This window comes from Bemisia tabaci, chromosome 10 (genome assembly GCF_918797505.1).
Source record: "Bemisia tabaci chromosome 10, PGI_BMITA_v3".
Taxonomy (NCBI): Eukaryota; Metazoa; Arthropoda; class Insecta; order Hemiptera; family Aleyrodidae; genus Bemisia; species Bemisia tabaci.
In genome coordinates this window covers 6,561,138-6,584,033 of record NC_092802.1, presented here as the reverse complement: position 1 = coordinate 6,584,033, position 22,896 = coordinate 6,561,138, and the positions used below count along the sequence as shown (strand labels likewise).

At 38.2% G+C, this 22,896-nt stretch overlaps 2 protein-coding genes across 5 annotated transcripts; both read right to left on the bottom strand.

Annotated features, from left to right (window-relative positions):
- Positions 1-10,955: 10,955 nt before the first annotated feature.
- On the bottom strand, positions 10,956-20,965 carry LOC109030981 (uncharacterized). Of its 4 annotated transcripts, XM_072305426.1 has the most exons (8): positions 20,370-20,965; positions 17,279-17,335; positions 16,885-17,107; positions 15,285-15,644; positions 14,020-14,276; positions 13,124-13,286; positions 12,361-12,460; positions 10,956-11,628 (listed from the first exon to the last, which is right to left on the bottom strand). In XM_072305426.1, the coding sequence occupies exons 2-8, from the start codon at positions 17,279-17,281 to the stop codon at positions 11,457-11,459; spliced, it is 1,278 nt and encodes a 425-aa protein (XP_072161527.1). In that variant the 5' UTR covers positions 17,282-17,335; positions 20,370-20,965; the 3' UTR covers positions 10,956-11,456. The 4 variants fall into 4 exon arrangements, with proteins under 4 accessions (XP_072161527.1, XP_018897801.1, XP_018897793.1 ...); XM_019042256.2 differs by lacking the exon at positions 17,279-17,335; XM_019042248.2 differs by lacking the exon at positions 20,370-20,965 and having other exon boundaries at positions 17,279-17,965.
- LOC140225709 (uncharacterized) lies at positions 17,981-20,373 on the bottom strand. The gene has a single exon (XM_072305425.1). It carries the CDS (start codon positions 20,323-20,325, stop codon positions 18,154-18,156), a length of 2,172 nt encoding a protein of 723 aa, XP_072161526.1. The 5' UTR covers positions 20,326-20,373; the 3' UTR covers positions 17,981-18,153.
- Positions 20,966-22,896: the final 1,931 nt, after the last annotated feature.

Genomic DNA, 22,896 nt, shown 5'->3' with positions numbered 1-22,896 from the left:
AGTAGACTTGCTGACGCTGCATGTTGTTTGTTATGTTTCTATCTTGGCGTGTATTTTTTGAGCCGGTCGGCCTGCACTATGGCAAATTTATCTTTTCCTCGTTTTCCCGTATCGATCCTGTACCTGCTTGGGGAGATCTGTTCGACTATTCTAAACGGTCCGCTGTATTTTATTCTGAGTTTGTTGCAAACGTTAGGATTTGGGTTTGGGAGGTGCATCAGAAGGAAAATTTTGATAAATTCTGCAGTTCCACTGATGCCATCTTTTGCTAATTTTTCAAGAGCAGTTATGTTCTTCTCATCAAACAAGCGCAGTGCAATGTTAACGTTCTGCCTTTCAAGAGAAGATGGGAACAAAACTTTTTGTGAAAGTGCTGGTGCTAACTTCAGAATTTCATTTCTCTCTTTGAAGTAAATATTTTTTAAATCTTGAACACTTGCACTCATGATCAAAGATGGATTATCCATCAGTGGGAAGAAGAAAGTCTGAAATGCATTTTTTTGATTTAGCCAATTGTTTCGAACACATTTTGCAAGGTGCACAGTATCAAATTTTTTTTTTTTTTTTTTTTTTTTTTTTTATTAGTACTTTAAATAATAGTACATAAAATACACTTTAGATATATAAAATATCTTTAAAAGCTAAACTTAATTGTTAACTGAAAATTAACTTAAAATTAAACACCTTTTAACTGTTAAAATAATACTACCTCTAACAAATGAGGAGAGTAATAAAAACATGATTATTTCTGCAATAAAAATGTCTTTTTTCGTTAATTTGAAATTGCGGACAACCATTACCAGTCAAAGTCCCAGTCCTCCTGATTGTGTCCTAAGAGCACAGGGAGGCCAATATTTTAAACGAAAGGGAATTTTGTGAACCCCTGAATTCCAAGCTCATGGGGGTTTACGTCGTTTGAGTCTTCGAATACATTGGTCCCTTTCCAAGAGCGCGAGCGCTTCTGGATTGGGATGCCTATGCAGACGAGTCTCATAAGAGTTGTACAATTTAGTTATGTACTCCTCTACAGAATCAATATTGAGGTCAGCGCGAATATCAGCGTTCCTCTCGTACCAATGAGCTTTAACAATGCTTCTAAGAATTTTCATTTGCATAATTTCTATCTTTTCTAAGTTTGATTTGGCTGCGCAACCCCACAATTGGCAGCCATAACTCCAAACTGGCCTCAACATTGACTTGTAGAGGAGCAATTTGATGTGTAAGGATAACTTCGATTTACGGCCTAATAGCCATTGCATATCATTAAATTTAAGTTTCAATTGTGCAACTTTTTTCTTTATATGTGCCCCCCACTTGAGCCTGGAATCCAGGTGAAGGCCAAGATATCGAGCGACGGTGTCGCGAGGAATTTCATTTTCTCCTAGGAGAAGTGGAATATGAGTAAAGGGTCTGTTGGTGAAGACCACCTCAATTGATTTTGAAGCATTTAGTTTAGTCTTATCTTTGCTTGTCCAGCGGTGAATTTTATTTAGGTGGCACTGTGCGTTATGTCGTGCCTCCCTATAACTCTTGGACGCTGTTAACACGAGCGTGTCATCGGCGTATACTCCCAATTTTCCCCCTCTCCCAGACTGTGGGATGTCTGTGGTGAAAAGGGAATAGAGAAGGGGGGAAAGGCAGGAACCCTGTGGAACTCCTGCCCTAATAGGTCTGAAACCCGAGGTAGTATTTTCATACCTTACCCGGAAATGTCTACCTTTGAGAAAGGATGACAAGAGCTCCACGTGGTTACAAGGGAGCATTTTATAAAGCTTTTCGATAAGACGCTCGTGCCAGACGCGATCAAACGCCTGCGCTACGTCCAGAAAAACTGCCACGCAGTATTCTCCCCTCTCAAGAGAATCCTCTATAAATTTAGTAACACGGTGTAGTTGGTCCACCGTGCTGTGTTTAGCACGGAAGCCAAATTGTGCATCTATAATCAAATTTTGTTTAGAGACAATTTCGTTTAATCTTTTTATATAGAGCTTCTCAAATAATTTGCCTATTACTGGCAGCAAGGAGATAGGTCTATAAGATGATGCTTCAGTGGGGGGCTTATCTGGCTTTAAAAGAACGAAAATTTCAGCCATTTTCCATTGTGATGGGATGTATTTGAAACGAATTACTGCGTTTAAACAACACTGTTAATTTCATTATTGCCTTTTTAGGCAAGTTTTTAAGAATGAGACCAGAGATCTTATCAAATCCCGGTGCTTTTTTTGCTTTGATTTTCCCTTTGATTTCCTTTAGGATTTCTGAGGGGGAGATAGATTTAATTTTTACCGGTGGAATCTTTCTGACCTTCCGGGGTTTCAATGTGGACATTTCCCCCTGTTCCGACTCCGAGTCAGAGTTACTGGCGGGTGTATCAGAATCTGTTTGAAACTCCAGATCATCATGAGGCTGGAAGGCTGCCTCAAAATGATCCGCAAGGATTTCTGCCTTTTCAGCATCTGTGTTTGCCCAAGTTTTATCAGGCTTGCTGATCGGAAATTTTAATTGCTTTGGTTTTTTAAGGTATTTAGTGGCTGCCCATAGAGAATAATTTTTATCGGCAGTTGGGGAGAGAGAATTAATGAATTTTTCAAATTTGAAGTTAAGATATTCTTGCATCCTTTTTTTAACTATTGAGTTTAGTCTATTGTAATTAGAGTTGTCTTCAGGGAAATGGGATTTTGATGAAGTCCTTTTTGCTTTCCGTTTAAGACGTATAAGTTTAAGGAGATCTTTAGGTATTGCGTAGGTTTAATGTTGGTTGAGGCCACTGGGGTGTTAGCTGTGGCACACACTCTGATGTTTTCCACCAATAACTCTGTCTCTCTATCGATATCTGCCGGAGAGAGGATTGGAACACTATTATCTATGACTTTTTCGAGATCTAGTCTAAATTTTTCCCAATTTGTTCTTTTTGAACATAACGCTGGAGGGCGGTTTTCCAGAATTGGGTTAGTAAAAATTTCTAAAATAACCTTAGCGTGTCCTTTATCTTTTGACATTAAGGTATCACATGAGGTTTGATCAATTAAATTAATATTTTTAAAAACAAAAAAGTCTATTAAGTCCGGTTGGTGGCCAGGGACCGACGGAAAATTTGTCGGTTTTCCCGTGAGATAAAATTTCCACCTGCAAAATTTACGGCTTCTAAAAGAGATTCGCCTTTAGGATTAACTATCCTCGATCCCCATCTGGGGTTTTTAGCATTCCAATCCCCACCCACCAGATACTTGGGACCCAGTTCATCCAGGAAACCAGAGTAATCATCCTTTGTGAGAATGTTACGAGGAGGGGTGTAGAGAGAAGCAACGTTGAATGAGTCAATTTCCGATTGAACATTTATCACTACGGTTTGAAAGGCGTTGGATTCTATGATTTTAATCAGATTATGTTTAATTGATTCTTTAATTAAGATGGAAGAGCCACCTCTGCGTTTGTTTGATGGATGAAAAGAGTTATACATTTTATAACCCAAAAAATACCTTTTATAATCTGACCTGGTGAACCAGGTCTCAGACAGAAGGGCTATATCCACATTGAAATCCCTTAGCGTGACGTTGAATTCCTCGGCCTTCACCCTGGTCAGTCCTCCGCAATTCCATGCCATAATGTTTAATGACTTGCAATTAGTCCTTGCTCGTAGCTCTTTAACATCATCGAAATTGATTTCTGGATAAATTTCCTGTTGAGACATTAAGAAATTCTGATTAGTCAATGAATCACAATTCAATTTAAAAAAAAAAAAAAAAGTCATTCATTGCTTTATTTATCTTTTCTGGCTAGCTTCAAGTTTACTCACTTTCTCGGTGAGAACTCTGAGCTGAGCATTCAAAGTTTCTATTGTTTGTAATAAGAGTATTGCCTTTGCCTCTTCCGTTGTTTCGCTTTCTGTCCTCGGCCTGTCTTCTTCCTCCGCTGTCTGCGCTTCCTCACTTCTCCTTCCGGGTTTTCAACAGTGACTATCTGATGAGAGGGCTCGACAAGACACGGAAAGGAATAGCAAAAAGGGGGGGAAAAAGACTCAAAAAATATGGACGGTGTTGAGAACGAACCGGAGTCGTTCGGCTGACGTGTCGGTTCGTCAATGACGTGTATGTGCAGACCGGAGCCCTGAGCACATGCACAAGACGACCGTGTTGCGAAGACTGGCCTTCCTCGAGCGTCCGAGCAAGTCGCCCAGCTCCCTACGCTCGGGTCGGCCGGCGGCGCGCATGCGCATTTCCCAGCGGACATCAGCATTTTTCCTAAAGTCGGTGCTCCTCCTGACGTTGCCAATTTCCCCCTGTAATGTCTGGGAAAATTGGGCGTCTCCTCACATTCCCCCCTCCCGGGCAAAATATAATCTTGCAAAGATTATATTTTCACCGAAAGAAAAAAATGAGAGGATTTGGGTGCGCTACTAAAGAGAAAAATGTCTGGTTCCAGTGCAAAATCCGCGTGCCGATGTCAGGCAACCGCGCTCTGCTTCTATGAATGGAAAAAATCGTATGTGTAGACTCGTCCGAATCGCTCCTGATATTTCACCGCGAGAAAAGAAAAACAAAGAGTAGAAGATGCATGTTAGATGTCACAATTCAATGACTGTAGAGCTGTAGAGAAATTAGGAAGAATTAAGGAGCAAAAATTAAGTAAGATATTTTGGAAGAGGAAAGAAAGAGAGAGAGAGAACGGAAAAAGAAGAGAAAAGAAAAGAAAAAGGAGATGTAATAGAGATCTTGTCGAGCAGTTTTCTTAAACTAAAATGAAAGTACACATTTTTACTTTTTAACTTACATGCTATGTTTTAACATTAATTGTACATGGAAAGTATTTTTGCGAAAGGAATGAAAATTAACTTGAAGCTTTTTTGGTTTTAAAACTTAACTTAGAACATTGTAAAACTGTAACTGTATTTTGTAGAACTTGTGACTCACGGAACTTTCAAAACATCAATTAATAAAAATTTGAATTTTTAATTCAAAGAACAAACTATTTCGATACTACACACTATCCCAATGATTTTGATTTTAATGCGCTAAACTTAGAACTTAATATTTTTATTTTGATATTTTGCTATTTTTACACTAGTGGAACGGAAAATAATTGGTTACTCATAATCGCGCGAAGGCACAAATAAACTTTTAATTATAGGAATTACTCAACCTATCGCAGATGCAGTAAAATTAAATACTAAGGGAATAAACATAAATGAAAATTCAAACTTTAATATCGTATGGTACGTTCTATGAGGGCGATTTTCGAACGAAAAATTTAGGGGGAGGTTTTTTATAGGGTATTACTGAATTTATTTATTTACATTATTTTACCAAATAAACTGTTAATCCTAGGAATCGCTGAACCTATCGCATATGCAGTAAATTTAATTATTAAAGGAATAAACATAAATGATAATTCACACTTTAATATCGGGGAAGGTTTTTCAATACAAACAATCTATTTTGACGGTATGATTTTCCATTTTTCTGCAGATAACATACATTTTTGAGGTCTTTGCCGTGGCAGATTCAAGGACCATTTCGGGGAAAATATTTAAATGTTCAGCCAAAAAATTTCATTGTTTAGGTGGATAAAGTAGGTGAGGAGGGGGGGGGGGGGGTTGACAGAAAGAAGTTGAGAGATATAAAAAAAAAATTCAGCACATTATTTGTTGATACCTGACCTTTCGGGAGTGTCACAGGTACTCTCCGTTTTGTTTATGTTGTTCCAGCCTCTTCCGTTGCCTTTGCCTCTTCCGTTGTTTCGCTTTCTGTCCTCGGCCTGTCTTCTTCCTCCGCTGTCTGCGCTTCCTCACTTCTCCTTCCGGGTTTTCAACAGTGACCGCTTTGTCCTCCTGTGACGTGGATGCTGTGCCCTCACTCCCTGCCCATATGATATCGTAGATCACCGGGTGATGACGCGTGATATTTTGGGATGGGGTTATCAAAGATGTGTCGGCATTGGAAGATGGATCCCCTGATTTTGTGCACTTCGGTGTTATTGGGTCTTCCTGTATTTCTTCTGTAGGAATTTCCTTTTCGGCTTGTTCGTTGGTTTTTTGTCGGAGTTCTGGCGGCAGGAACTTTTCAGGGATCTTTAATTCAATGAAACATTCTGTCAAGTCGCGCTTTGCCGGAATGAAATCTTCAAAGTTGTTGGTTGTTTTTCTTTTTCTGTGATTGGCTAAGAGTGGGCGATAACTTGCCTTTTCTGAGCTGGCGCTTTCGAGTAAGTGTAGCTTCCACTGTAGGTGTTGGGGATTTTCTGAAGTTGTAGATTTGTAATTTGTATCGTGATGTGACCGTATCGTTGTCTCTGGATTTTCCTGAATATCCGTCCATGCACTCATCATATCCATGATGTCTTCTTCGAAAATAATGGAGTTCTCGTAGGCCTTCCGTCGAGCGGCGTACTCCTGGATGGTAAGCTTTTTCTTTGTTATTTCCACGATCTTTGGGGGGTTTTGGGTACCGAAACTTGACCAATCGACGTCGTCGTCGCCCCTCATCTTGCGCAATACAGCATTTTCCCAGCTTTCTGTATCCATGATGCACTTGTCACTTCAGAGAGAACATGTAACTGACCCGACTAATCGCAAGGCGCGTGTGTACTAGTTTCGATTTTGACTTGCGAAATAACCAGAAGAAGAAAATCGCTTTTGAACTCCGCTGAACCCACCAAAATGCTGACTGGATTACCGGTGTCGGCGAACCTGGATTCGTCTGAAAGTGCATGCTGTTGACGTTTTTGCAAAAATGACATCGGTTACTGCCGTCATTTCGTAGTAGACTTGCTGACGCTGCATGTTGTTTGTTATGTTTCTATCTTGGCGTGTATTTTTTGAGCCGGTCGGCCTGCACTATGGCAAATTTATCTTTTCCTCGTTTTCCCGTATCGATCCTGTACCTGCTTGGGGAGATCTGTTCGACTATTCTAAACGGTCCGCTGTATTTTATTCTGAGTTTGTTGCAAACGTTAGGATTTGGGTTTGGGAGGTGCATCAGAAGGAAAATTTTGATAAATTCTGCAGTTCCACTGATGCCATCTTTTGCTAATTTTTCAAGAGCAGTTATGTTCTTCTCATCAAACAAGCGCAGTGCAATGTTAACGTTCTGCCTTTCAAGAGAAGATGGGAACAAAACTTTTTGTGAAAGTGCTGGTGCTAACTTCAGAATTTCATTTCTCTCTTTGAAGTAAATATTTTTTAAATCTTGAACACTTGCACTCATGATCAAAGATGGATTATCCATCAGTGGGAAGAAGAAAGTCTGAAATGCATTTTTTTGATTTAGCCAATTGTTTCGAACACATTTTGCAAGGTGCACAGTATCAAATAAGAGAAATATCTTTTCATTCTTATTGAAAGGGTTGGTAATACTTTGCTTAATTTTTTCTCCACCACTCAGTAGTTGGTACATAGACCTGTTCATCTTGTTGTTGTCGCAACTTAAAGACAATACGGTATATCCGATGAGAGTCAACACCTGTAGAACTTGCAGCACCATTTGCTTCAACTTCGCTGCATCAGTGAAATTTACCGGAAACAGAGCTACGACATCCTCTTTTTTCCCAAAAATGGAAGATAACATGAAAGCTTGGACTTTGGTGGAGCCTCCTTTATCAGGGACCAAACCTATGATTTTTCCTCCTTTGCTCTCCACATTGGGGCAAGGCGGATAAAGAATGGTGGTCGCATTTCGATTTTGACTGCCATCTTGAAGCGTTGTGACGTCAAGAGGGTACGGGTTTTGCCGTGCAATCCGAGGTTGAGTCGGCCCCCCCGGCCTCGGCCAGCCCATGTACCCGATGTACCCGATACCGTGTGACGTCCAGAGGGTACGAAATGCGACCACCATTCTTTATCCGCCTTGACATTGGGGATTGTATAGATTTCATCAAACATTAAATTAACCACCTTTTCATTACCCTCCATATTCTTATACTTGGCTGTTAAATAAGCGACTTGTTCTTTACTGATCCCTGTTTCACTTTTGACATCTCCAGACAGCCTTTTCAGGTGCATGGGGTGAGGAAGCGTAAGAACCTTCGAATTGCGCATCATGGTGTACCCAGATGGAAAAGCAAAGAATAGTGAGCAAGCCCACATTCCTTCGAGAGGAACCTTCGAGGTTAGGAGACATTTCATGTGATGATTTCAAATCGAAAGAAGTCACAAATATTATGCACATATTCACAGCAGTTGAGTTTATACGTTGTTTGTCAAAATATTACTAAACATTAAGAAATCATCGATGACTTAAGAAAAAACTTAAACCTCACGTCAAGCTGAATCCACGTGACCCATCATGTAAACACTCCGTAAACACACTAGTAAATCTCGTTTTCCAGACCATGTTTTTTGAAGAAGAAACTAAGAAACGATGTTACCGCGAGTACACTGCAAAATAAACGCTATAAACGCGAAATTAATTGGATAAATCCGATGTAACTGGCTGAAATCCTCAAGTCGACCCGCTAGGACAGCCTTGGTAACCGGACCGAATAGCATGCACTACTCTGTGCAGCACGAAATCGCGAAATTAGGCTATGTGGGGGCCTCTACTTCTCGGTGCCTACGCTCAGAGTCACGATCAAGATCAGTTCCCTTGTTAGGCGAAAGTGTCCCTGGAATCCGTCGTCCATTAGCTGAGGGATAATGTTTTCGACAAATCCTTGAATTTTGACTCGCCTTTGCCGTTCAAAGGTTCCAAGCATCTATTCTTATCAGTTTTCGTCCGATCGTTCTGAAATTTGGCACAGGTGTGCTCCTGTGTAAAATCGGGAAGAATCAGTCCCCTTCTTAAGTATCTATTAAGCTTCAGTATTAATTCTGGGAATAACAGATCTATGCTTCCACAATATGTGAGGGGATAACAAATAGACGATTTAAATTTTGCAAAGATCTGGGAGGAACATGAAAATGAATGTAGCTAAGAAGAGTAGGAGAATCAATAAAATTATTAACAAGTTTAAAAAAAAAACATGAGGTCATAATAACGCCACATAGAGACTAGGGAGCATAAGTTCAGATGTTTAGCAAGATGTTTTTTACAAAGGAATTGATCCTATTCAATTGAGTGCGCTTCGAGGGAAAGGACATCCTCTTGGTCACTATTATGCGCATCAAGAGCATCCTGGAAGCCAGGGTCAAGAGCATATAGAGACTGCTTCGAATGTGTTAACACAGGACTCCTTACCCCACTCAGCATAATATGTGGATATAACCTTGTATTGATATTGACGTGTCAAAATCGTCAGCCTTGATGAAACCTTGCAAGAAGATGCATCAATGTGGAATCAAGGTAACAAAGAGATTGACGGTTACTGCAAAAGAGCTGCAGTGGTATGGATGCTATATTGCTAACAGGTTGATTTCATGTTGATATCTGGGTTAATGTTAGGTTGATATAACCTTGACACCTGAGCTGCGTTCAGCAGAAAGGAAGCAACTGGCATTAGCTATTGCCAAATTTCATCGGGCCCTTCATCCTCTCACAGGAGAACAGTTTTACAGATTTTTTCAGAAATTTCTGAGAATTTTTGGTGTGGTGTGAGCCAAATTCCCTGAAATTTTTATAAGAATCTGTTCAAAAATTCTCCTGTGAAAAAGGAAAAAACTTGCCCGGTGAAATTTGACAACAGCTGATGCCAATTGGTTCCTTTATGCTAACTGTTCATTCAATTATATTAATTAAACAATGAACTGTAATTGCATCATCTTCTAAGACAATTTTTAAGGTATGTCACCTGTCTTGAAAAATATCAAGGGATCAGTCTTAGTGCAAAAATGCTTTCAAAGCATTTTTGTGGCTTGGGAAACGGGCCCTCTTTCCAATTTCAAAACAGGTGCTATGCCTTTTTGAAAGTTGCCATTGAGATCTTACAAATACCTTGCGAGACATCAATTGAAAGGGTAAGAGGGTAACTGCCAGTTCAACTGCCTACTTATCTGAAGAAAACCGAGTTAAAAAATATCAAAGTTTCACGGAGTTTACTGGCCAATGAAACCTCTACTGGCTTCCTTACATTCAAAAAATCAATTTTGGCTATAAATTGTTAAGCAAGTGTTTAGAAATAATATGATGCAGAATAACAAACATCTGCATTCATGAAAAAACTACATTTGGTTGTCCTGTAACTTCCTGAACTGACTACAATAATTTACCTCGAAAACTTTTACAGGAAATAAAGACGTCTACAGCTAACATGAAATTCATAAAATATTTGTAAGTGAGAATATCTTTAAAATTATAAGAGACATGTACTTTATTAAATAAATAAATAAATATCAGACTCCAGGAAAGGCACGAACAAATGCACAAAGATTGTAACAAATTAACACAATTGTTGTAACACAATGATTGTAACACATTTTTTCACATTCAAACCTGTCTAGTAACAAATTAAGTTGTAGCTTAAAATTGTCAGAATATTTAAAAGCGTCTTCGCAATGATTAGCTGGCTAATTTTACCTAAGCCAGCAACGAATGAGAATAAGGAGAAAAAACTCAAAGGAAACTGAGGTCAACACAGTGTGAAACAAGCATTACCTAAGTTACAAGTTGTTAGAATATTGCTGGGTCCACACTGTTCTGCAGGAATACAAAGCCAAAGGAAGTAAAAAAATTAAATTACAATTTAAAAGTAAATTCTGATACTTATAAATTCTAATTTAATTTTAGTACTTCTTTTGACTTTGTTTCCCCGCAAAATAATGTGGACCCAGCACTATTCGAACAACTTGTTTAATATTCGGGTCAAAATTTTAGTGTTTTTCTCCAATTTACAGGTATGCGATGAAAACTTTCGTAAATATTGAAAAAGTCTAATTTATCTCAAAAGAATGGAAATGGCAGTTAAAGAAAAAAAAGGAACTTAAAGTTTAATTTATCTCAAAAGAATGGAAATGGCAGTTAAAGAAAAAAAAGGAACTTAAAGTTTAATTTATCTCAAAAGAATGGAAATGGCAGTTAAAGAAAAAAAGGAACTTAAAGTTTCTGTATGAATATCGATAGGAAAAAAGGCACGGTAATGCCATTGTTGAAGGCAAAGTTGTACACAAAAAACAAAATTATGTATCCCTCATAATTTCAGTTTCTGAAAGAAACCAAGAAAAACATTTAAAGAATCTCACAAGAATGGAAATGAAGGAAATGGTAGTTAATGAAAAAAAAAGGAACTTAAAGTTTCTGTATGAGTATCCATAGAAAAAGTGGCATAATAATGTAAGTAATGATTATAAAGCTATGTTTTGCTCAATTAACACAATTACTTATCCCTGATATTTTCAGTTTCTGAGAGAAACCAAGGAATAAATTGAAAATTACATCTAGTATCTCAGAATAGTACCTCATCTGATAACACGAAAATAAAAATCAAAAATAATAACGAAAAAAAATAATATAACAAAAACGGAAATAAAGAAAAGAACGATTGGAGAAAGTGTCCATCTTCTGGGACGGTGAAATTGCATAAGCAATAATCTATAAGCTAGTCAGCATGACAGATGCTATGTCGAGGCCTGAGTGAACAGCTGACAGGATTTCTTCATTTTGTGGATTTTGGATTCCAGGATTACAGTCTACAGGATTCTGGCTATGAGCATTCTCATCTCCTTGAATGACATTCTCAGTCTTCTTCAATGCTCGTGAAAGTCTGTAAAAGGAAATTACTGAACTTTTAACACTCATTTTTAAAATATTTTATGAAGAAAAAAAAATCCTAATGTCCTATGGCTCCCTGTAGCTCCCAACCAAGGCACGGCATTTATAAGAAAATTCAAAAGGTTCAAATAATCCACCAGGAATAGTCAGAGGGAAAAAAGAGACGTTTTACGAGGAGACAGGAACTGTCTGTCATTGCCCATTTGTTTCCATTGAGCCATCTCTAAGCATCATGCAAATTTCTCAGTATATAACCCCTAGTCACTGGGGGATACTAAAAAAAAAAAAAAAACCGTATCCACTGAAATCTCCATTACATGTGCATTTGACTTCCTTATTAGTTTCTTCAATTATGTCTCGTCACATTATGTGTTTTAAGTAGGCATAGAGGACAGTTAAAAAAGAAAACTAAAAAAGCGGGATGAGCCTCGACAAGGTTGGTTGGACAACAAAGGCACACGGAAAAACAGATAGTTGGAGGAGAAAGTACAAGGTTTTTTCCCCTTTTTTTGGGATTTTTTTATTTGGTTTAATGAAAAATGAAAAAGACGGGGCCATCTCTTCAGCGAGGGATTTGTAATATTTAACACAAGACTTCTAAATTTTGAAAATTCATAATTTTGTTTTAATACGTCCAAACATGGAACTTGAGTCAAAAAATGGAGGGGAAACTTTACTTGACTCCTTTAGTGGATAATATGTAGAATAAAAATATCTTACTTACTTCCGGCTTCTCCTGGTCTTAGCTTGAATGAGCCAATCTGCAACTACATCTTTTATGTAAACATCTGTCGCATCCGGTGCTTTCTGATCTTGAAGAACTTCTGCAAGAGATATAAGAAACCATTAAATGAAACGAAAAATCAGTGAGGTATGAGGTTTTATAAACACCCAAGTACAGGCATTTCAACAAATCAGATTTTGGTGAAATTGTAATTGATTTTATAAGGCTGATAACTAAAGGTGGTCCCTTTGGAAGAGTAACCGTCACTGCAGTGGCTGTGATATTTACGTAAAGGATAATAGAGTTCACCTGAAGTACTAATCATCGCTTCTTTCCATACAGACGTATATTTCACCATGAGCCCTATTATCTTTCCTTTACGGCTCTATCCATCGATTTCCTTCTTTTTTTTAAATTTTTTTTGGGCAGGCATTGCCGGTCACCTGGATGACTTCAATGGGGTACCTTCACAAAGGTTCCAGACAATGCTATGACAGCAGCTGTGATTTACTTTACTTTGCTTGAATACTTCAACCTAATTGCTACTACCATTTGCCTAAGCTTACTTCCATCTTTGTAGTTGTTATTGCACTAGCCTTGTGAGTTGCCTTAATTACTTGACCCTTTCATTACTTTTTTATTTATTTTATTTCGTGGATTTGCCCTGACTGGCATGATAATCGTAATAATGGAAAATTAAGTTTGGTTACGTGAAGTTTCCTGACTTTTACACCTAATCTAAATCTAATTAATAAAAACTTACTTGTCATAAGTTTGAGAAATTTTAAATCCTCGAATGATTTTTTGCTGTGCGACTGCCCTTTAAAACTATAGAGGATTGCAACGTCATCATTCATTATCCTCTTCATCATTCCAAACAGTTTATCTTTGGTGGTTTTGCCTCCCACATTTGATAGGATTCTCACCTAAAAAAAAGCAATAAAAAATGAGTATCTGACTTCATTAATCAAATTCAAACCAAATATACTGTCATGAAGAAAAGAGATGAAAATTCTGCGATTACCAATTCAGTGACTTTCTCACTGAATGATGTTCAAAATGTTACAAATATGCTTCACAGCTTCTCAACAAACAATAAAAGAGGCACATTGCTACTTATACCAAGTAAAGAAAGCGAAGGAAATGTGGAGATTGGTAGCTTCTGAGAGAAAGTAGCATGGAAAAAAATTAATTAAATAAAAAAAATGATAATTTTTATCCCTTTATAATCTGAAATTACTTCGTTTGCTTAGGCAATAGGTACGCATCTGGCGAAGTGAATGAGCAGGAGTTAAAATGAAGATGCACAAAATGATAACAGCCCTTGGACAACTATCCTTCGCATCCACTTTCAGGGTTCATAAAATTTCCTAAATTCCAAATGCTTCGATTTTTACTTTGTCCAAAACCACCACTGCTTATCCAAGTCACATAGGAAGCAAAATTCAGCATTGAAATCATCCAAGGGCCAAAATTTCAAATTATTTTTCATAATTACAGCAAATTGCCAGAATTCCATGTGATATCCAGGTTTTGAGTCTTGCCTGGGATTTGCGGGGTTTTACCATGCAAATGTTAGCCTAATCAAAGCTTCAGTTTTCCTCATGGTTAAGTTGCCTGCTATTTATTAATTTTGTATCCACATGCTGTTGTACTTACTAATTTCACTCTTGCTTCATTTGAATCAATTAGCTGATCGTTCACCTTCACCAAAGAATCATTGTCACGACATGGCAAAAGTTCTTCTAAGGCCAATGGGTTACTGCTGACACCTGCAGAGAGATCTTTAGGAGCTTCAGCTACTGAGATTATAAATCCACTGATTGAGTCCACTTTTTTAGACAGTACTTCTACCATTCTGGCTAGTGAATCGACGGAAGTCTGGATATAATGCAATTTTCTAAGGATGGCATCATCTATGAACAAATAGGACAAGGAACAGACTCAGTGACACAGTGATTACTGAATTGGAACAGACTTTAAATTAATTTTTTTCAGCATTCTTAGGTACTTTTGGAAGGGGAGACAAATAAAATTCACTAAAAGAGAAACTGAAATTAAGAATTACATCGCAAAATATTGACAAAAAAATGAAGCGTTTATCAAATTTTAATGCAATTGAAGAGTTTGCCTGTAGAAGGGCATCTTTTAAAAATGTGTGTTATAGAAAAAGTTCATTTGAAGCTTTGAGAGTGTGGCTTTGCAAAGTTCGGCTTTTAATTCTGCACATGAGCGACGAATCAACATAACAACATGACTGTATGATTCCAGAGATGCGCTGATGCTGTACAATAGATTTTCAAAACAAGGAACGATTTTATAATATGCCCTTTTACGGGCAAACTCTTCAATTGTGGTTGTTGCAACTTCAAGGAAAATTTATGCTGAATGATCTGCCAGATTTTAATTAGCAAGTATCCAACATTTCAGAGAGATTCGATTTTAAGCAATCATATATTCAGGCTTGTAGTTAGAAAGATTTTCATTTATCTACATGCTTCATAACTTTGGCATGATATCACAAAAAAATTGTTCTGAGCCCACTGATGTCAATAAATTTCCGGTGCGTGAAGAGGTTTTATGGAACAAAACGTAAAAATTCAGCTGAAAGATATTAAAGTAAAACTTTAGCCAAAGAGATGGGTCTCTTGAAGTTCTTGATGTTACTCAATAAATTTTTGGAGAGGAGATGAAGCCTTCCATGAGAAGAATTTAAATCTCAGCTATCAGTGGTCAGAGGCAAACTTCACTGCCTCTCTTAAAATTTTCCATCCTTGGAAATAATGAAAAGTTCTTGCTGACTTCACTGCGGAGGGTCAGTAACATTTTAATTAGCTTAGTGGGGAATAAGTAAGAAGCATAAGTACTGCACGACTGGAGAAATATAAATGATTCGCAGTAAGAAATAAAGCATAGGAAGTTACCAGAGGTACGTTGGTCATGGGTGGAATTGAAATTATTGTTCTCGTTAGTGTTCAAAGTTGGTGATGCCTTTGAGGGAGATATAAAATCTGATGGAGACTGCTTTACGAGATCAACAGGTACCCTAGAAGAAGCATATATTGCCGGAGCTTGAGGAAGGGGATGAAATGGTAGAGCCGGCTTCTCTTGTTTCTTTTGTCTTTTTCGATTATTGATGGAGTTTGAAGCCTCATCATCTTCAGAACTTCCGTCGAAGTTGTACCTTTGGACAGGTTTGATAATTCTCTTGGACCTGCCTGAAAGTTCAATGTCCGAAGTAAACTCAGCTGTTTTGGCAGAAGCTTTAGCTGTTATGAGATCATCTGTAAAAATAAAGCATGATCAGAAAAAGCTATGAGAAATGTTACTATAAAAGCAAGGACAAGATGTAAAAGTGAGAATAAGAGCACTGAGCTTGAATGACTCCTGCTGGACAATCTTTAGGGTAAGAAAGCAGATCCTAAATTTTACAGGAAAAATGTTCAAGAAATACTCTTATTGGCACTTTCTTGGCAACATGATTTTCTTCAAAACGGAAATATCATGAAAGTCTTAAGTTTAATTCAATGATAAGGCTTTCAGGTATGTTTGCTTTTGGTGTCAGTTACAAATAAATTAAAGATTATCATGCAACTCTGCAGTATTTGCTGCCAGTTGGGCTTTTTAATCTACTCAAGGAGTTTGAAACGGTGGTACGCTCAGAATGAGTCTAGGTACTCCTTATGCACTATTGGACGCAAAAATGTGGATTTGTAAATGTGAATGAGTTCAGCAGAACAAAACTGAGTTATTTTGGCTCAATATAAGAAGAAAGCTTCCAAGTTCATGTTTTAGATTGATACTAGAATTTTACATGGGTTTTCATTTTTGAGCAGGAGAATGGAAAAAACTGGTCATAGAAACAATCGTTGTCTACTAATCTTCGGAAAATGTGACCTAGATCCTCCCTACTGAACTTAACTAAACTGTTCTTGAATTTCATACAAAAGTACTTAATTTTCATCATCAATGATACCTGCCTCCCTCCCCCCCATTAAGTTTAAGTTAATTTTTCCCAACCCTGCTCACATTTTATTTCCTCTTTCCCTGCAAAAGGTTATTATGATGATTAAAAACGGGGGGTGTTTCAATAGTAAACAGAGAAGGTAAGAAAAAAAGAAAGCCCAACAGTACAATGTCTTGTTTTTGAGGAATCCAATTTACCTATCTTTGATGCCACCGCTGATCCCCAGTTTTAAGGCCGCGTAACTCCAAAAATAATTGGGAGCCCACCTAAAAAGGCGATTTTCCCACAAAAAGTATTCAGCATGATCTGCTCTCAGATTCAAATTCGATCAATACCAGCAATTTGTATCCTGTCATTTGCTATGGATGTATTTGCGTCCAAAATTGTATGTCAATAATTACTATTGGGAAGATAGGGGCTTTTGAAAAATAATTGATTTTACTAATGGAAAGTGCTTCAAACCATAGGGGAATTAATATGAATTATATCCATTCTTCTACACTCTCACACTTTAAGAAAACTTAGTACTTAAGTAAACGATTAATAAAAAAACATACCAATTCCCTTGCAAAGAACTCGGACAGGACACAACTCCCACCCGTCCTCTTCTCTTGGGAAAATGTTCACATCAGTAAGAAGCTTTTCAATTTGACATTTGGACCTTGCGAACGATGGCCAGAAACTTTTGGTGTCATTGACACGCAGCCAGTCATCCCTCACCACTGCAGGAGAATCCTCTTCCTCCGTAAACAAAACGATAGCAAATGTTATCATGATGTCCTGAAATATTAAAGACATAAAATATTAAGGGATTCATTACAAGCATTTTGAGACTTTAAGGAAACTCAGATTTTAATTCAAAAGAATTGATGGAAACTTTTCTTAATGAGGAAAAAATAATAGGGAAAAAGAAATTAGAAAATAAAAAAACAAGAAAGTTCTGAAACTTACCATTACAACTTTTGCTCAGTTACACCTGTTGCAAAGTACGTTTTACCTGGCCACTTTCTGCAAGTTTCAACAATATGATCAACATTATTACCTCTATCCACAGAGTGTAAAGCTTCTTCTTGCAAGTTGCAGTGGATCAGATGGCGCATAAAGGAACTCATAACTTAACTGTATCCGCCTGTATCCATTTTCAAGCCCCGTATGCAAAAACTTTTGAATATAGACTACTTACAAATGTATAGAGGCTAGAAGTAAATATTTTGGTTGAGACCCATTTATAGGTCGGATTTGGAACAGTATGAAGGTTTTACCATGCTGGCAAGGGATGAACGTTCAAGTTTGAAATTTGTACAGATTACTTATTCATTGTAGTGTGAAAATAATTTTGAAAATATGAAATGGTTTATTCAACTTAGAAAAAATCAAAAGAGACAAGAAATCTGGAACATTGCAGGTTACGATTTGAATTTTTTCTTTTAATTTTCACCCTTCACTTAGAGGTGTCGTCAGCTAAGTTGACGGTTGTTTACTTTCGGTTTGCAAGCGCCAACGACGAATTTGGGCCTCTGAACAAAGCGGCGTTCGCTACAATCCACACTGAAAACATCAGTCTCATGATCGTATCGTAAAAAAACTACTTATCAGTTATGATTAGTGACTTTTTTGTGGTTGTGATTTCTGTGTGGCTAAAAATTAAAGTATTACAAGGTTTGAAAGTATTAAAAAAGTTATCTTAGCTTGTGTTCTTGCTTCTGAGAGAGTCGGATGTTTTCATGTGGATAGTAGTGACACGAAAACGCCTGCAAACCGAAAGTAAACAACCATCAACTTAGCTGACGACACCTCTACCAGGTATTTCTAACAAAACAAAAAAATTATTGTTGGGTATGCAGGATAGGAAACACAGCATGGTTCTTTCTAGATGGAAGAAGGTAGTATTTAACGGCAATTTCTGAAACAGGATACACTTTCAAAGCAGAAAGTTCACTAACTTCAAAAATACCAAGACAAGAACTTTCACACGGATCCATATAAAGGTTTTCTTTCTTTGTAAACTCTCTACCAATCAAAACTGGTTCATTAGTCTCAGAAGAGTGCGCAAAATTCTCTATAAGAAGAATATTTCCAGATTTCAGACCACAGCAATTATTTGGTTTCTCAGTGGATAACTTAAAGGAAGGCAGAGAAAAAAACCTATATTGGGGGTCACAGCACGTTGCTGGAAGAGGACCATAGTCATGCTGATGAAGAAGTTTTGAAGAAGTTGTTTGGGATTCTTCGCCAGTTACAAAGCATCGTTCTTTCAATCTCTTTATTAACTGCTGCAAGACTGATTGTCCTTTTCGAACAAGTTTTTTTAACCACCCTAAATAATTTTCAAACTTGAAAGCACTACACTCATCAAGAGAATTGAAATAATCTAAATCATCTGCAATGTGGAGAAGCCCGTGAAAATTATGGGTTAGAAACTCTTGCCCGTAAAGTATTATAGTACACTGAACAAAATGTTTCAGTAAATCCTTGGCATAGTCACGATACTTATTTTTTAGTGTGGGGTGTAATAATATAGTCATTGCGACATGAAGACACAAGAAATGGTTGTAGTGTTCCTTGCTCAGGTGCTCCTCAAACAGAACGGGACCACTGTATAAAAGCAACTGGCGAAATTCTGTTCCTTTAAACCGTTTTGCGTAGTCTAAACTTCGATGCCTGCGAGCAAACTCGTACGGTTTGAAGGAGCCATAAAGGACAAGTTTATCTGAGAGTTTTTGGACACACTGAGCAGACAATTTGAGAGGGACTTTACCATACAACCAAATAAAGAGTAGAGTCCGCACAACTCCTAAGCACACAAGATGTAAATAATCAAGAGCCACTCCTCGAACCAAATCAAAACCAAGAACTCCAAGAGTAGATAGTGGTGTTGGACCATGATGAAAGTCAGTATCTTCACCTCTCAAGAACTCGGCACTCGTTCTTGGGGTACTTGAAAGATTAGGAAATGTCACTCTATTTGCAAAATGTTCGCCTTCTTGATGGCACCTTGTGCAGGACCAGTATCCAGCATGCCCTTTAATGTTTAAAACAAAGGCTTTTGCAGGAGCATCAAGTGAAAATCCCTTGATTTGAACTGCTAAATGAACACCTTTCACCCACAAACCATTGACTATCAGATCTTTTGCTTCTTCTACGAAATCTGCCAAAAAAGTACCGCAGTCAAGTGGTTTTTTGGCACCAACATACAAACCTATCGGAAATACAGTGGAAGCAAGAGAGGGCACGTTGCTAATACAAGCCAAAATTGGCCAAACTTCACGTGCAGCACTCTTAAACAGCGGTAGACCATCGATTCCAATAATCAACTTGATACACACTAGACCTCTGACAACAACACTTTCAAGCAATTTTAATAGAATTTCTCGCAAACCAAGATGATAATACTGCCCAGGGGGAACACTTTTTGGAATTACTGATTTGGGTGTCTTCAAAACAGTTCGAGCATCTTTAGGTAACCTCGAAAAGCAGCCATGGGAACGCAAAATACATAAGAGAGCTGAAAGAGCCACTAATGTAATGTTGAATTCAGCCACCCACTTTCTGAGCTCATCTTGTAACGACTCAACAGGATCACAGATGTCGATAAACTCATCTTCTTCCTCAGAATAATCAGCTTCAGGGGGGGCATTTACAAGCTCAAGTAGCTCCTCAGTAGAAAATGACGGCTCTGACTCTGGCAACCCTGTGTCGAGATGCCCAGGCAAAATTTCCTGATTTATATCACCATCAGATGGCGAAACTCTAGGGGCTGAAGGAATATGGTCGAGGGGAGAAGGCGATATGCTAGGAGGGGAGGAAACAAAAAAGGTGTTATCAAAGATTTCAGGATCAGGATTGACAGCTTGAGTGGGAGAAAATTGAGGAACCTGAGGAGTAGTGGAGGTGGAGGGCAAGATTTCTGATGGGGCATTTTGAATGGATCGAGCCACTTTCCTATATTTAGATTTCGAACGAAAACTGACGAACAACTTATTGTCACCGTCAGACATTCTGATTGATTTTTAGGACTTCAAAACATGATATTTAGACTTACGGTCTCTGGTGTTGGCAGGCGGTAGTAACTAGGAAGTAGTAAGTAATATGATGATCACAGATCACTTGAGAATTGCGGCCAGGAATGCCAGGATGCTGAACTTTGCAACTTATTATTAATTGACTTGACACGAAAGCAAACAGAGCAAATAACACAAGAAACAAAACATGTTCCGTCGAACAAAATATACGTCTGGGCAATCACGCACACGCCGCGCACTTATGAATTTTGAGGTTAGTGAACCTTCTAGAAAGCCGTTTCGCGGTCTGTTGTTGATGTTGTGTAACGCTGTTTGCGCGCTAAATTCGACCGAGCGCGCGCAAATTTAATAAACTGTCGATCGAAATGTTGACGCCGTCAATGAAAATCAATGTGCTGTATCTACTCAACTAATGTCAATGTTTATGTAAGCTAGATAGATGTTGACGTCGTCAATAGCGTGATGTCGATATAGGATACACATTATATTAAGATTGACAGCGTCCACCTCGTTTCAGCCAACCTGGATGCAATATAACATCCATATGGCGTAACATTTCATCAGATTTGTCGATATGCATCAATGTTGATGTAATGTTTCATGCTGAGTGGGAATTACTGTGCTGTCAGTGATCGATTTTAATTTGATACACTTAGTCTTATTGGCCGGGCCGAATCGGCTACTTTTCTTGCGTTTGTGCGGCACACTTTCTTCGGGTGGAGAGGCCATGACGGAAGACATAATCGATGGTCCTGCTGAAGAAGTGTTTGCTTCTTGATGGCTATCGAAATGAGAAGCCTGGAATATCATTTCTCGATAAGTAGTTGCAGCTTGAGTATTAGGTTTAGGTATAAAGATGACTTGTCTCTTTACACACAGCTGCTCAGAGAATTCTGCTAAATTGTACCCCAGATCAGTGAGTTGGAGGAGTCTTTTCAAGAACTTCCTCCCTAATAATCAACAAAGCGCTAGTTTGATTGCGCGCAGTCTTTAGCTGGGTTGTAGCCATGTACAATTGTCTCTGTATCGCTTTTATTAGCTGAGGCTTTGCTTCATCCTCTATTTCAGAGAAGGCTCTCTTCTACATCTAAGAAATGATTTCCAAGAGATCTGAATTTTTTCTTTAAGGATAGATTTCCTTGTTTAACCTCTTCCATGGCATCGAATAGTTATTTAGACAATCCTCGTCTAGATTTGTTAACATAGTTCAAAACATAATTTGCGCAAGAGTGTGCATCAAGAATAAACCGAATGTTCGCTCTATGAAGGCTGAGGGTCTCCTCGTTGTAGGGGTTGATCATTGTTTGTGAACATTGAGTTTCATTAAAACAGTGGGTCTTTTGAGACCTCTCAGAATGATTTCCAAGTATTCAGCTGCATTGCACTGAATGCTCTAAAGAAAATCATGAGAAATTTTTCGTTTATCTTTATGTGCTTGAGAAAGGTAACTTTGAACTTGATCACGCTTCTTTTTCAAACACTTTCTTGTTTCATTATCTATACTGTCATCCATCGGCTGCAAGATTCGAGTTTCTTTCGAAAATCCTGGAATTTCAATGGCTGAGCGGCCTCTAGTGCTACTCGCTTCCTTTGGTTTTGGTATGACCTGCTACTCATAATGTTAATGTCTAATTGAATTGAACTATTGAAGTAACAAGCACAGCACATGGTAATGATATATGATGCGTTCTACGTTCCGGTTCAGTTCAACAGCGTACAGCGTGAGTGACAGTGAATAGTGAAAGGGGTCTTGACACAATAACCACGCATCATGCACTTTCGAATTGAGCTGCCATTTTAAAGACTGTGACGCGAAGAGGGTACATGTTTTACCATGCAATAATGATGTACCCGAAACGTATCCAATGCCTTGTGACGTCAAGAGGGTACGAAATGGGACTGTGGACCATGGGGCACTAGCCTTTGAGTGAGAATCTGGACCATGGGGTACTAGCCTTTGAGTGAGACTAAGGACCAGGTTTTTACTAAGCCTGAAGTTCGTTTCAAAAAACTTCTGTGGAGCATCGAATGGGTCACATAGATCCTTCATCCTCTTCAAATGAAGCTGAAAATTGTGGACAGCCTGTTTCTTTGTTGATTCTGCTTCCAAATTGGTTACATTTTGCAGAAAACCTGGAGCAATAGCCATTGTCAGGAAGCCCAAAACCAACTCAAATAAAACTCAGAGGTACACGATTAACCTCAACTACACGAATGAGCTTCACAGCTAATTCTGCTGCAAGCTGCAATTTTAACAATCACCCAACCTCAAATTACGGTAGATACGGTAGTTCTCCACCACCTCGGGTGTGGGAGTTACAAATCTGGTGCTGTATCTACCGGGCTTAGTCAATGGACGTTATGTAATGTATCTGATAGAAGCGCAGCGCGCATCTATCAATGTCATTACATACCAAAAGAAAATGATCAAGCTGTAAATCTTTTCAAGCTGCCAGTCTTTGTAGTTTATGTCAAAAAATGAAAGTAGCAGTTGTGTGATAATACTTTTATTATTACTTTAATGATGCTCCAGCCAGAACCCAACTT

Excerpts from the sequence above, each read along its gene's own strand:
- LOC109030981 (XM_019042239.2), bottom strand. The coding sequence starts at position 17,125 with ATGTCTTTAATATTTCAGGACATCATGATAACATTTGCTATCGTTTTG. Across the intron at positions 15,645-16,884 it reads AGTTCTTTGCAAGGGAATTG|ATGATCTCATAACAGCTAAA; the intron begins GTATGTTTTTTT and ends TTATTTTTACAG. Across the intron at positions 12,461-13,123 it reads ATTTCTCAAACTTATGACAA|AAGTTCTTCAAGATCAGAAA; the intron begins GTAAGTTTTTAT and ends TATCTCTTGCAG.
- LOC140225709 (XM_072305425.1), bottom strand. The coding sequence starts at position 20,325 with ATGTCTGACGGTGACAATAAGTTGTTCGTCAGTTTTCGTTCGAAATCT.